This window comes from Delphinapterus leucas, chromosome 5 (genome assembly GCF_059928025.1).
Source record: "Delphinapterus leucas isolate spDelLeu-1000000601 "Yukka" chromosome 5, BTC_Dleu_Yukka2, whole genome shotgun sequence".
NCBI classification, from domain to species: Eukaryota; Metazoa; Chordata; class Mammalia; order Artiodactyla; family Monodontidae; genus Delphinapterus; species Delphinapterus leucas.
In genome coordinates this window covers 69,171,036-69,186,701 of record NC_143133.1, presented here as the reverse complement: position 1 = coordinate 69,186,701, position 15,666 = coordinate 69,171,036, and the positions used below count along the sequence as shown (strand labels likewise).

General features: G+C 36.5%; 1 protein-coding gene across 1 annotated transcript in view; it reads left to right on the top strand.

Annotated features, from left to right (window-relative positions):
- GABRG1 (gamma-aminobutyric acid type A receptor subunit gamma1) overlaps positions 1-15,666 on the top strand; it is a 70,857-nt gene that overhangs the window by 39,249 nt on the left and 15,942 nt on the right. The window contains exons 4-5 of the mRNA XM_022565017.3: positions 13,831-14,051; positions 14,887-14,969. Of these exons, the coding sequence (XP_022420725.1) occupies positions 13,831-14,051; positions 14,887-14,969 (304 nt within the window). The remainder of the gene's footprint in view (positions 1-13,830; positions 14,052-14,886; positions 14,970-15,666) is intronic.

Below are 15,666 nucleotides of genomic sequence, written 5' to 3'. Positions count from 1 at the left end.
AGTTTTGATTTGCATTTCTCTAATGATTAATGATGTTGAGCATTCTTTCATGTGTTTGTTGGCATTCTGTATATCTTCTTTGGAGAAATGTCTATTTAGGTCTTCTGCCCATTTTTGGATTGGGTTGTTTGTTTTTTTGTTATTGAGCTGCATGAGCTGCTTGTAAATTTTGGAGATTAAAGCTTTGTCAGTTGCTTCATTTGCAAATATTTTCTCCCATTCTGAGGGTTGTCTTTTGGTCTTGATTATGGTTTCCTTTGCTGTGCAAAAGCTTTGAAGTTTCATTAGGTCCCATTTGTTTATTTTTGTTTTTATTTCCATTACTCTAGGAGGTGGGTCAGAAAGGATCTTGCTGTGATTTATGTCATAGAGTGTTCTGCCTATGTTTTCCTCTAAGAGTTTGATAGTTTCTGGCCTTACATTTAGGTCTTTAATCCATTTTGAGCTTATTTTTGTGTATGGTGTTAGGGAGTGATCTAATCTCATACTTTTACATGTACCTGTCCAGTTTTCCCAGCACCATTTATTGAAGAGGCTGTCCTTTCTCCACTGTACATTCCTGCCACCTTTATCAAAGATAAGGTGTCCATATGTGCGTGGGTTTATCGCTGGGCTTTCTATCCTGTTCCATTGATCTATATTTCTGTTTTTGTGCCAGTACCATACTGTCTTGATTACTGTAGCTTTGTAGTATAGTCTGAAGTCAGGGAGCCTGATTCCTCCAGCTCCTTTTTTCGTTCTCAAGATTGCTTTGGCTATTCGGGGTCTTTTGTGTTTCCATACAAATTGTGAAATTTTTTGTTCTAGTTCTGTGAAAAATGCCAGTGGTAGTTTGATAGGGATTGCATTGAATCTGTAGATTGCTTTGGGTAGTAGAGTCATTTTCACAATGTTGATTCTTCCCATCCAAGAACATGGTATATCTCTCCATCTATTTGTATCATCTTTAATTTCTTTCATCAGTGTCTTATAATTTTCTGCATACAGGTCTTTTGTCTCCTTAGGTAGGTTTATTCCTAGATATTTTATTCTTTTTGTTGCAATGGTAAATGGGAGTGTTTTCTTGATTTCACTTTCAGATTTTTCATCATTAGTATATAGGAATGCCAGAGATTTCTGTGCATTAACTTTGTATCCTGCTACTTTACCAAATTCATTGATTAGCTCTAGTAGTTTTCTGGTAGCATCTTTAGGATTCTCTATGTATAGTATCATGTCATCTGCAAACAGTGACAGCTTTACTTCTTCTTTTCCGATTTGGATTCCTTTTATTTCCTTTTCTTCTCTGATTGCTGTGGCTAAAACTTCCAAAACTATGTTGAATAAGAGTGGTGAGAGTGGGCAACCTTGTCTTGTTCCTGATCTTAGTGGAAATGCTTTCAGTTTTTCACCATTGAGGATGATGTTTGCTGTGGGCTTGTCATATATGGCCTTTATTATGTTGAGGAAAGTTCCCTCTATGCCTACTTTCTGCAGGGTTTTTATCATAAATGGGTGTTGAATTTTGTCAAAAGCTTTCTCTGCATCTATTGAGATGATCATATGGTTTTTCTCTTTCAATTTGTTAATATGGTTTATCACATTGATAGATTTGCGTATATTGAAGAATCCTTGCATTCCTGGAATAAACCCCACTTGATCATGGTGTATGATCCTTTTAATGTGCTGTTGGATTCTGTTTGCTAGTATTTTGTTGAGGATTTTTGCATCTATGTTCATCAGTGATATTGGCCTGTAGTTTTCTTTCTTTGTGACATCCTTGTCTGGTTTTGGTATCAAGGTGATGGTGGCCTCGTAGAAGGAATTTGGGAGTGTTCCTCCCTCTGCTATATTTTGGAAGAGTTTGAGAAGGATAGGTGTTAGCTCTTCTCTAAACGTTTGATAGAATTCACCTGTGAAGCCATCTGGTCCTGGGCTTTTGTTTGTTGGAAGATTTTTAATGACAGTTTCAATTTCAGTGCTTGTGATTGGTCTGTTCATATTTTCTATTTCTTCCTGATTCAGTCTTGGCAGGTTGTGCATTTCTAAGAATTTGTCCATTTCTTCCAGATTGTCCATTTTATTGGCATAGAGTTGCTTGTAGTAATCTCTTATGATTTTTTTTATTTCTGCAGTGTCAGTTGTTACTTCTCCTTTTTCATTTCTAATTCTATTGATTTGAGTCTTCTCCCTTTTTTTCTTGATGAGTCTGGCTAGTGGTTTATCTATTTTGTTTATCTTCTCAAAGAACCAGCTTTTAGTTTTATTGATCTTTGCTATCGTTTCCTTCATTTCTTTTTCATTTATTTCTGATCTGATTTTTATGATTTCTTTCCTTCTGCTAGCTTTGGGGTTTTTTTGTTCTTCTTTCTCTAATTGCTTTAGGTGCAAGGTTAGGTTGTTTATTCGAGATGTTTCCTGCTTCTTAAGGTGGGCTTGTATTGCTATAAACTTCCCCCTTAGAACTGCTTTTGCTGCATCCCATAGGTTTTGGGTCGTTGTGTCTCCATTGTCATTTGTTTCTAGGTATTTTTTTATTTCCTCTCTGATTTCTTCAGTGATCACTTCATTATTAAGTAGTGTATTGTTTAGCTTCCATGTGTTTGTATTTTTTACAGATCTTTTCCTGTAATTGATATCTAGTCTCATGGCGTTGTGGTCAGAAAAGATACTTGATACAATTTCAATTTTCTTAAATTTACCAAGGCTTGATTTGTGACCCAAGATATGGTCTATCCTGGAGAATGTTCCATGAGCACTTGAGAAAAATGTGTATTCTGTTGTTTTTGGATGGAGTGTCCTATAAATATCAATTAAGTCCATCTTGTTTAATGTATCATTTAAAGCTTGTGTTTCCTTATTTATTTTCATTTTGGATGATCTGTCCATGGGTGAAAGTGGGGTGTTAAAGTCCCCTACTATGAATGTGTTACTGTCAATCTCCCCTTTTATGGCTGTTAGTATTCGCCTTATGTATTGAGGTGCTCCTATGTTGGGTGCATAAATATTTACAATTGTTATATCTTCTTCTTGGATCGATCCCTTTATCATTATGTAGTGTCCTTCTTTGTCTCTTGTAATAGTCCTTATTTTAAAGTCTATTTTGTCTGATATGAGAATTGCTACTCCAGCTTTCTTTTGGTTTCCATTTGCATGGAATATCTTTTTCCATCCCCTTATTTTCAGTCTGTATGTGTCTCTAGGTCTGAAGTGGGTCTCTTGTAGACAGCATATATAAGGGTCTTGTTTTTGTATCCATTCAGCCAATCTGTGTCTTTTGGTGGGAGCATTTAGTCCATTTACATTTAAGGTAATTATCGATATGTATGTTCCTATTCCCATTTTCTATATTGTTTTGGGTTCGTTATTATAGGTCTTTTCCTTCTCTTGTGTTCCTTGTCTAGAGAAGTTCCTTTAGCATTTGCTGTAAAGCTGGTTTGGTGGTGCTAAACTCTCTCAGCTTTTGCTTGTCTGTAAAGGTTTTAATTTCTCCATCAAATCTGAATGAGATCCTTGCTGGGTAGAGTAGCCTTGGTTGCAGGTTTTTCTCCTTCATCACTTTCAGTATGTCCTGCCACTCCCTTCTGGCTTGTAGGGTTTCTGCTGAGAGATCAGCTGTTAACCTTATGGGGATTCCCTTGTGTGTTATTTGCTGTTTTTCCCTTGCTGCTTTTAATATGCTTTCTTTGTATTTAATTTTTGACAGTTTGATTAATATGTGTCTTGGCGTATTTCTCCTTGTATTTATCCTGTATGGGACTCTCTGTGCTTCCTGGACTTGATTAACTATTTCCTTTCCCATATTAGGGAAGTTTTCAACTATAATCTCTTCAAATATTTTCTCAGTCCCTTTCTTTTTCTCTTCTTCTTCTGGAACCCCTATAATTCGAATGTTGGTGCGTTTAATGTTGTCCCAGAGGTCTCTGAGACTGTCCTCAGTTCTTTTCATTCTTTTTTTTTTATTCTGCTCTGCAGTAGTTATTTCCACTATTTTATCTTCCAGGTCACTTATCCGTTCTTCTGCCTCAGTTATCCTGTTATTGATCCCATCTAGAGTACTTTTAATTTCATTTATTGCGTTGTTCATCATTGCTTGTTTCATCTTTATTTCTTCTAGGTCCTTGTTAACTGCTTCTTGCATTTTGTCCATTCTACTTCCAAGATTTCGGATCATCCTTACTATCATTATTCTGAATTCTTTTTCAGGTAGACTGCCTATTTCCTCTTCATTTGTTAGGTCTGGTGCATTTTTATCTTGCTCCTTCATCTGCTGTGTGTTTTTCTGTCTTCTCATTTTGCTTATCTTACTGTGTTTGGGGTCTCCTTTTTGCAGGCTGCACGTTCGTAGTTCCCGTTGTTTTTGATGTCTGTCTCCAGTGGCTAAGGTTGTTTCAGTGGGTTGTGTAGGCTTCCTGGTGGAGGGGACTAGTGCCTGTGTTGTGGTGGATGAGGCTGGATCTTGTCTCTCTAGTGGGCAGGTTCACGTCTGGTGGTGTGTTTTGGGGTGTCTGTGGCCTTATTATGATTTTAGGCAGCCTCTCTGCTAATGGGTGGGGTTGTGTTCCTGTTTTGCTAGTTGTTTGGCATAGGTTGTCTAGCACTGTGGCTTGCTGGTCGTTGAGTGAAGCTGGGTGCTGGTGTTAAGATGGAGGTCACTGGGAGATTTCCACCGTTTAATATTATGTGGAGCTGGGAGGTCTCTTGTTGACCAGTGTCCTGAAGTTGGCTCTCCTACCTCAGAGGCAGAGCCCTGACTCCTGGCTGGAGCACCAAGAGCCTTTCATCCACACGGCTCAGAATAAAAGGGAGAAAAAGTAGAGAGAATTAGTAGAAGTATGAGGAAAGAAAGAAGGAAAGGAGGAAAGGAAGGAAGGAAGAAAGAAGCAAAGAAGGAAAGAAAGGAGGGAGGGAGGGAGGAAGGAAGGAAGGAAGGAAGGAGGGAAAGAAGGAAAAAAGACAGAAAGAAAGAAGATACAGTAAAAATAAAATAAAGTATAATATAGTTATTGAATTAAAAAATATTTAGAAAAAAAAAAAAAAAAAAAAGAGGGACGGATAGAACCTTAGGACAAATGTTGGAAGCAAAGCTATACAGAGAAAATCTTATACAGAAGCATACACATACACCTTCACAAAAAGAGGTAAAGGGGGAAAAATCATAAATCTTGCTCTCAGAGACCACCTCCTCAATTTGGGGTGATTCGTTGTCTAAAGGAGGGAAGGACGGAAAGAAAGAAAGAAAGAAAGAAGGAACGACGGTAAAGTATAATAAAGTTATTACAATTAAAATTAATTATTGAGAAAAAAAATTTTTTTTTTTTAAAAACCATGGACGGATAGAGCCCTAGGACAAATGGTGGAAGCAAGAGTATACAGACAAGATGTCACACATAAGCATACACGTACATATTCACAAAAAGAGGAGAAGGGAAAAAAATCATAGATCTCGCTCCTAAATTCCACCTCTTCAATTTGGGATCATTCCTTGTCTATTCAGGTATTCCACAGATGCAGGGTATATCAAGTTGATTGTGGAGCTTTAATCCTCTGCTTCTGAGGCTGCTGGGAAAGATTTCCCTTTCTCTTCTTTGTTCTCACAGCTCACAGGAGCTCAGCTTTGGATTTGGCCCTGCCTCTGCGTGTAGGTCGCTGGAGGGCGTCTGTTTTTTGCTCAGACAGGACGGGGTTAAAGGAGCCGCTGATTCGGGGGCTCAGGCTTACTCAGGCGGGGGGTGGGGGGGGGAAGGAGGGGCACTGCGTGCGGGGCGGGCCTGCGGCGTCAGAGGCGGCGTGACGTTGCGGCAGAGGCCGGCGTGATGTTGCACCAGCCTGAGGCCCGCCGTGCGTTCTCCCGGGGAAGTTGTCCCTGGTTCCCGGGAACCTGGCAGTGGCTGGCTGCACAGGCTCCGCAGAAGAGGGGTGTGGAGAGTGACCTGTGCTCGCACACAGGCCCCTTGGTGGCGGCAGCAGCAGCCTTAGCGTCTCCCGCCCGTCTCTGGGGTCCGCGCTTTTAGCCGCGGCTCGCGCCCGTCTCTGGGGTTCGCGCTTTTTGCCGCGGCTCGCGCCCGTCTCTGGGGTTCGCGCTTTTAGCCGCGGCTCGCGCCCGTCTCTGGAGTTCCTTTAAGCAGCGCTCTTAAACCCCTCTCCTCGCGCACCAGGAAACAAAGAGGGAAGAAAAAGTCTCTTGCCTCTTCGGCAGGTGCAGGCTTTTCCCCGAACTCCCTCCCGGCTAGTCGTGGTGCACTAACCCCTTCAGGCTATGTTCAAGCCGCCAACCCCAGTCCTCTCCCTGCGCTCCGTCCAAAACCGAAACCCGAGCTTCAGCTCGCAGCCCCGCCCGCCCGGGCGGGTGAGCAGACAAGCCTCTCGGGCTGGTGAGTGCCGGTCGGCACCGATCCTCTGTGCGGGAATCTCCCCGCTTTGCCCTCCGCACCCGTCGCTGTGCACTACTCCTCGGTCCCGAAGCCCCCCCCCTCCGCCTCCCGCAGTCTCCGCCCGCGGAGGGGCTTCCTAGTGTGTGGAAACTTTTCCTCCTTCACAGCTCCCTCCCACTGGCGCAGGTGCCGTCCTTATTCTTTTGTCTCTGTTTTTTCTTTTTTTCTTTTGCCCTACCCAGGTACGTGGGGAGTTTCTTGCCTTTTGGGAGGTCTGAGGTCTTCTGCCAGCTTTCAGTAGGTGTTCTGTAGGAGTTGTTCCACGTGTAGATGTATTTCTGGTGTATCCGTGGGGAGGAAGGCGATCTCCGCGTCTTACTCTTCCGCCATCTTCAAGGCCCCCCCCTGCTTCACTTCTTAATAGAAAATTTATTTACAAGAGGAGAATGACAAATGTTAATACGTTGCTAATAATACTCTTTAAAAAAAAAGAAAAACAATGAATATCTAAGAAAAAGCAGTTTAGCACATATGGTGATAATTAACATGGCCTAAGATAACTTCAGAGGGATAATATTTCACCATTTTTGAAGATTACACTTAAAATTCTGTTGAGGTACATTTATTAGTTGAATGTTAAAGTTTTCTTAAATACACACACACATAAACACATGTTCTAAAACAGTGTTTATATATAGAAATTTTATTTAAAGAGATGACAAGTTATACTGTACAGTTTGAGGAATTCTGTACAAATCTCATCTATGGATTTCTCTCTCTCTCTAACTCTCTTTATTTCTTTTACTTTTATCTTTATTTTGGTCAGGAAACCTAGTTATTGGATAGAAATGCCTTGAGGAAGTGATAGAATTTTAAGTCGAAATTTTCCAAACTTTTAGAAACCCAAACTGCATTTAAGAAAAATGCAATTTTTCAGTATTGCTTTATGAGATTCTGATTCAGTAATCTGGGATGGGGACCTAGAATCAGAATTTTGAAAAATGCTCTTTGGGGACTTCTGGTCAACCAGTTTTGGCAGCCACTGGCTTGAGCCATTTTCAACTATAAATTTAGCAGGAATTAGGTGGGATTAAATTAAAATAACAAAGATGCCTATAGATCAGAAGTATTTTTATGAGAATGGGTCACTGGACAACACCATGTCCACTGTAGCCTTTATTCTTGTTTATGTTTAGAACAAGATCACCAAACCTTAGAGATGGGAAAGATCAGGATGATAATTTCGCATAGTGCCCTGATTTTTCCAGTGAGAGAGAGTAAAGGACATAGTCAGCACCCTACTCTAAGAAGTCACATAACTGGGACTCTGACATGATTTTCTGACTCCACCCAACCAGTAATTCTTTAGATTACACCATAACATCTCACTACACACACTAACTACAACACACTTTGGATGTATTAGTATTAGTCATTGTTTATCTGAAAAGTATTTACAATTATGTATACAATTAAAGACAATGCCCTACCTCCTACTCAGTTGTGTTATTTTTATATTTGTTTCAGCCCAAAGGCTTTAAATAATGTACTAAAGTTTTAGGTTTTAGATTGGCAATGAATTTGAACTCACATCAGTTACCCTGCAGTTTAACTAAAATCTGAAATAGAGAAAATTTGTTAAATGTCTCCACTTTTAACATCTTGCTGTAATGGAAATCAAGACAAATCTCTATAATGGAAATTGTGCAAATCCTGCCACAGGCTTTGGCTTATCTGGGTAGAGCACTCAGCTTTGTGATATGCACAACTTGATCTAAACTACTGAAGTAAACGTTGGAAGCCAGCACTTCCAATAATAGTGTGAAAAATGCCATCCTAGTAGCATACTGATATGTCAGAAAATCCTCTGATTCTATTTTTGTGTTAGGATTTGAACTTGTAACAAAGAGTGGACCACAAAATTAACTTACATTTTAGAGATAAAGATTTCTCTTTAATGTTAGTATTCAGCTGTGTGTGATAGTCAGTTCAGGTAAATACAACTTCTGTCATGAAGTCTTTCTTAATTTTCCATAGCTGAAAATGATCTCTATTGTTTCTATTTCTGTTTAACTCTATCCCCCCTAAGCATTATGAATTTCCAATTTTATTATTTATATATTCATAACAAGAAGTCTTCATGTTCATCTTTGTAAACCAAGAACAATACAGAAGTAACTCGGACACTGAAAAATATTTGTTAAAAAGTTAAGTGATGAATGCACATGGTGTTATGTACCTTTGGAAATCTAAATTTAGAGACATAAAAATAGAACCCAAAGGGTTGATAACTGAACTCAGGATTTATGTCTGCTTTTGTAATATCTCTCAATGTACTGCTGATTGATTTCAATGATTTAAGTACCTGACATAATCTCCTTCCTTATTTCTTTTTCATTTGAAAAAACAGAATAACACCAAGTTATTTTACTTATCTTGTGATAGTTTCAAGAAGTTGGTGCTTTTACAATAATTGAGCAAAGTGGGGCAGAATCCTATGAACTTTTATCACTAAAGCTATTTGTGCTGGGGATTAACTACACTTGTACCTTTTCTCTACATGTTTATAGCCTTAGTATCTGGTTTACTGCTAACCATTGGCCCATCATATTTTGGCCGTGTGAATAGATACTTTAGGGAGAGATTAATGCCAAGGTGCTAAGATCAGATCAGGATCAACCCAACTTCATGATGTAATTATGCACCTAAATTAATTATTTAGGTCTGTATTTTGAGTGATGCTAATTCCATTACTAAAAAAAAAAGTATTGAATTAACCAGTGCTTTTAAATGTTAGACACAGCACATAACTGCAAATATGACAGTGAAGTAGAAGAATGCACTACATGAACTTTCATCAGTTATGGTTTGACTGATTAAGTTAGAAATCAAGATGGCTCACTTCTTCACCTTTATTCACTAATGCTATTTTCAGGGCTAACTTGCAAGGAGGCAAAGTTTCATAATGTACTTTGGATCTCAAATGTTAAATGCACTGTTCCTCATCTCAAAATGTTTATCCTAGAAGCTATTCTTCAACAAGCTACTTGTTCTCAGTGAATGGAAGTTCCTTTTCATGTTTCTTTTGCTTATTTATTATGCAGGTAATTATAACCTCTAAATAGGAACATGAAGTACAAGAACACAGTTTGATTATTTTCTTGAAATTACACTAATACAAATGAGCAAACAAAATTGGATTTTTCACTTATGTATAAAATGGCACAGACTTTAATAACTTTTCATCTCAATGAGGCATTTATTAAGGATTAGTAATTTAAAAGAGCTTGGAAGTATTAGCCTTTGCAAAAAGTTTAGGAAGGGTGGATAATCAAGACAGGCTCTGTATCTTTCTCTTCTTGAACATAGATTGAGGGACTTGTGAGCAGAAAAAACTTCACACTTTCCCAAAAATCTCTGCTTGGAAGAATTTGGCCTTTGGAAGTTATAACTCTTTTAACAGTGATTAGCACATTTATAAACAGGTGTGCTAAAGAAGATCCCGCCAGCTGCTAAGCAGGATTCACAGATGCTTGCTATATCCCAGCCCTATATAAGTTACTTCTCAACTGCAATCTTTAATGCCCTGTTAGTCAGGAACACCGAAGCCAAGTATACCTACTAAGTAGACTGAGATTTCCTCTACCAACCAATGTTGGATCTTTGCCAAGCCATAAACCTGGTGGGTATGTTAGTTTCTTCCTTTATCTTAAGCAGTTTCTGCTGTTCAATCCCATACAAAAGCACAGTGTAATTCTGGTATAGAATGTTGTTTAAATGGTAACCAAGACTATGTGAAGAGGGGGTCATGATGCAATGTTTTTGTGTACAGGGACCTCATGTCTTTACATCTATGCAAAACAATGAACGACACACTGTAGATGTTAAATATATGAATGATCACTAATTACATTATTATATGGGACAAATTAACCATAATAATTTATCTATGCATATTAGTCACTTTATAAAACATACATTTCATACTCAATTACATAATGTCTAGGCCTGTGTTGGATTTTAAATAATTATTAATATGTATGTGGCTTTCCCAAATTGCAATAGTGTTCATACGAAATAGATAAAATAATGGTGTTTAAAGGTATAAATTTATAAGTATTAACTAATGCATAGAAATCTAATGTACAGTATAATGAATATAGACAATAATATCATACTATAATTAGATACTGTGATAAATATCACTATAACAGTAACCACATAACAATATATAAATGTACTAAAGTAACTTTAAACTTACACAAAGTTACAGGTCAAATTTATTCAATTAATAAAAACCACCAAACTGGGAAAACTGGGCAGGTACGTGTAAAAGTATGAGATTAGATCACTCCCTAACACCATACACAAAAATAAGCTCAAAATGGATTAAAGACCTAAATGTAAGGCCAGAAACTATCAAACTCTTAGAGGAAAACATAGGCAGAACACTCTATGACATAAATCACAGCAAGGTCCTTTTTGACACACCTCCTAGAGAAATGGAAATAAAAACAAAAATAAACAAATGGGACCTAATGAAACTTAAAAGCTTTTGCACAGCAAAGGAAACCATAAACAAGACCAAAAGACAACCCTCAGAATGGGAGAAAATATTTGCAAATGAAGCAACTGACAAAGGATTAATCTCGAAAATTTATAAGCAGCTCATGAAGCTCAATAACAAAAAAACAAACAACCCAATCCAAAAATGGGCAGAAGACCTAAACAGACATTTCTCCAAAGAAGATATACAGACCGCCAACAAACACATGAAAGAATGCTCAACATCATTAATCATTAGACAAATGCAAATCAAAACTACAATGAGATATCATCTCATACCAGTCAGAATGGCCATCATCAAAAAATCTAGAAACAATAAATGATGGAGAGGGTGTGGAGAAAAGGGAACACTCTTGCACTGCTGATGGGAATGTGAATTGGTACAGCCACTATGGAGAACAGTATGAAGGTTCCTTAAAAAACTACAAATAGAACTACCATATGACCCAGCAATCCCACTACTGGGCTGAGAAAACCATAATTCAAAAAGAGTCATGTACCAAAATGTTCATTGCAGCTCTATTTACAATAGCCAGGAGATGGAAACAACCTAAGTGTCCATCATCAGATGAATGGATAAAGAAGATGTGGCACATATATACAATGGAATATTAGCCATAAAAAGAAACGAAATTGAGCTATTTTTAATGAGGTCGATAGACCTAGAGTCTGTCATACAGAGTGAAGTAAGTCAGAAAGAGAAAGACAAATACCATATGCTAACACATATATATGGAATTTAAGAAAAAAAATGTCATGAAGAACCTAGGGGTAAGACAGGAATAAAGACACAGACCTACTAGAGAAGGGACTTGAGGATATGGGGAGGGGGAAGGGTAAGCTATGACAAACTGAGAGAGTGGCATGGACATATATACACTACTAAACGTAAAATAGATAGCTAGTGGGAAGCAGCCGCATAGCACAGGGAGATCAGCTCGGTGCTGTGTGACCACCTAGAGGGGTGGGATAGGGAGGGTGGGAGGGAGGGAGACGCAAGAGGGAAGAGATATGGGAACATATGTATATGTATAACTGATTCACTTTGTTATAAAGCAGAAACTAACACACCATTGTAAAGCAATTATACTCCAATAAAGATGTAAAAAAAAAAAAAAAAGAGTTCGCCTGCAAATGCATGGGACACGGGTTTGCTCCTTGGTCCAGGAAGATCCCATGTGCCAAGGAGCAACTAAGCCAGTGGGCCACAACTACTGAGCCTGCGTGCCACAACTACTGAAGCTGGTGCGCCTTGAGCCCATGTGCCGTTTATTTTTTGGAGAATAAAACCACTTTTGAGTGATTAAAATTTTAAAAATAAATAAATAAATTGAATTAAGCTCTTACAGGAAACATTAAAATTTTATTTGTTAAAAACTGTATGTGCAAAAATTTTAGTGGACTATGAAATTTAAATATTTCATCTTTGTGGCAATTCATAATTTGAAAATAGGGCTTTTCCACTGGAGGCTTAGGAAGGCCAATTAAAAATTGTTGGGTTATGGGATTATTAAAAAATAAAAAAATAAAAATAAAATAAACCCACCGAAATAGATAAAAGGAGATTTTCCACTCACTTTACTCTCTGTATTCTAGTCAAGTAAATTGTAATTTAAATATCCTGCCTGGAAATTAGGATTTGATCCAACTTCTCTATTGACAAGTTGATTCCTAATCTGTTTACTTATTATTCTCTCTACCATTTTAAAATGTTTTTCATTCATTAGTCAAGCTCCCAATTATAATTCCATTTATTATAAATATTTCTCTCCAGGTAAATTGGACAAAAGCTAGTATTACACCAAGAGTGAGTAACCAATCTCTCCCATCTCAAGTGACTCATAAAATTTTGTATCTTTCAACTTACTCTCTTCCTCCTGTTTTAATATCAAAGTTACACACAAATACATATAATCACTTTCTTTTCTCAGTAGCATCAAATATGCATTCTTATTCATTAATTTTATCAAATAAATTTTAATGCTTATAATATGGTAGATATTCTGTCAGGATATAAAGGTAGATTATACCTAATCACCTACTCCTAAGAATTCTCTCATAACCATGCAATTTCCTACTTACAGTCACTTGCTGATTATGGGCAGAGCCTTTGCTCTAATTATGGCACTCATCAGGCCTCACTGTGACCACCATTATATGTGGTTGTTAGATATGTGGATTTGGGATTCAACCTACAGTGTCTCAGTTTTCATATCATCTGCTCTTTGATGTGGGGAGAATTATTTTATGTCTCTATTAATAAATGTTCCTTAAAAATAAAGATTATAGTAGTAATTATTCACAGGGCTGTAGTAAGGATTTAATGACATGATACTTGCAAAACTCAACAGATACTTGGCATATTATAAGTGCTTAATAGGGTGTGTGTGTGTGTGTCTGTGTATGTGTGTATGTGAGTATGATTGCTTTAAAATACTTGAAAACAGTGGATCTAAATAATTGAAATTAATTTTTTGGACAAAGGACAAGATAAGGGCTTTTAGATAATTTGGCGAGTGTTTGCATTTTGATTTTGTAGCTTGTGACTTTTTGTGTGACTTAAGCATTCATAAATATCACAAAATTTAATATAATTGTTAACATGAAAATGATTGGCCTTTATGTTTAATAACTATATCCTACCTATTATAAATCTTGAATACAATTTACAAAAAACTATGTAAAGCCACACGGGACAGCAGTAATTACGAGAAATCTTGGATTTTAGTTTATGTGACTCATGTAAACAATGAAAAAAAAGGTTAAGATAATGGCATACTTTTTTTCTACAAAAAAGACTGAGTTTAAGTGCTATTTACTCACAGAAACTTTATAAAAATCCAACCTGAAGAAAATGTCTAAAATAGTGGCTTTACTATTATAAGTCATTACTCTTCTTTTTATCTTTTAGGAATACACAATAGATATAATTTTTGCCCAAACCTGGTTCGATAGTCGTCTAAAATTCAACAGTACCATGAAAGTGCTTATGCTTAACAGTAATATGGTTGGAAAAATTTGGATTCCTGACACTTTCTTCAGAAATTCAAGAAAATCTGATGCTCATTGGATAACAACTCCTAATCGTCTTCTTCGAATTTGGAATGATGGACGAGTTCTATATACTCTAAGGTATTACTGTTTAAGAAAACTTGTAGTTGCTCTAATTTATTTTCCATACTAATATTTGATCAACTCATAAATTTCCATTTTTCAAACTTGGCAAAGTGAGAAATATGAAGCTTCTTTTATACACTAAAATCTAAAATGGTGAACAATTGTGGAAACACTTGTTTAAGCTTGGAGTTACTAGTATGTGAAAAGGACTGAAAGTAAAGAGGAAAAACTCCATTTCCCCTCTTTGAAGCAGAAGAGATTGTGGTGCAAACATGTTCTTTTTAATCTATAGGGCAAGTGATTGACAGAGATTTTTCTCTGGGAGTTCATCCTGCTATAACATTTTAAAATATTCTGATTTTCAGTGGTGTAGTAAAACATCCCTAACACAGGATTAAATGAGGGTCGGGGTGTAAGATTCAAGTTTATTTAATTCATTGTCTTGAACATATCGACTCATTAAGAATCATCCTGTTAATGGAAAGATGTTTATGGTCAAAAGAAAACAATTCACCATACTTAACCAGGTACACTCTGTTAACCTGCATGTGTGTGCACGTATATGTGTTTGTTGAGATCCTGAAGTATGAATTTTTAAGTGTAAACACAGAGATCATACTTGGGCTAATTATGAGTTATCTTAGTTGGCTGGAGAGAAAAATGTCAGAATTTTCTTATTCATGTATGAATGTTATTATATTACTACTGTGAGACTTCAGAATTATTATTATTTTCTAGTGTATCACAGTCCATTATTGTAGGCCAAAATCACGTTTAAAAATTAGACAAAAGATTTTTAATGCCTGAAATTATTTCTCATTATTTAATATTTATTTTTCCATCTAAATAGATTGACAATTAATGCAGAATGTTACCTTCAGCTTCATAACTTTCCTATGGATGAACATTCATGTCCATTGGAATTTTCAAGTTGTAAGTGATAAAATACTTGATTTTTCATAGAATTTTGTAGCCTCTGATCCTATTTATTTAAAAATGTAAAATAAAATGAGATAAACTACAATTTATACAATTTTCAGAGTTGTGGACTATGTTTAACTGTCTTAGATAGAATTACAAATGACATATTTGTTCCTGGCTTTAAGTTAAAAAGTGGCAATAAATCCATAGTAAATATATATATTTTATCATTCTTTACAAATCTTAGTTATATCCATGTTCTTTTCTTATTTTGATTAAATAAGGGACTACTGAAGATAGATTTGTATTCAGATGTTTTTACACTGCCATGAATAAAAAGTTGATTCGAATTTTATTCATTTTCCTAGAGGCCAGATTTAACTTTATTACATTGTACTTTAAAATATATTCAATTGGTCTGGTGAAGAACATTTACTATATGGGTAGCAAATATTTGAGAAAACTTTAATGAGTTGGAAAAACCAAGGTATAAATAAATTTATTTTATTCAAAAGAATGAATGAAACACAGAGAAATGATTAGAGAGAAATAATTTAGATACAAACACTTAGTATTTTGTTGCAAAGAACTAGTTATAATCTTTCTATACCAATATCAGTTTTGTTTTATATTTACTAACATATTTATCCTCACATTTATCTTTATAAAAGTGTTTTTCTACATAATATATAATTGAGCAAGTCTTGAA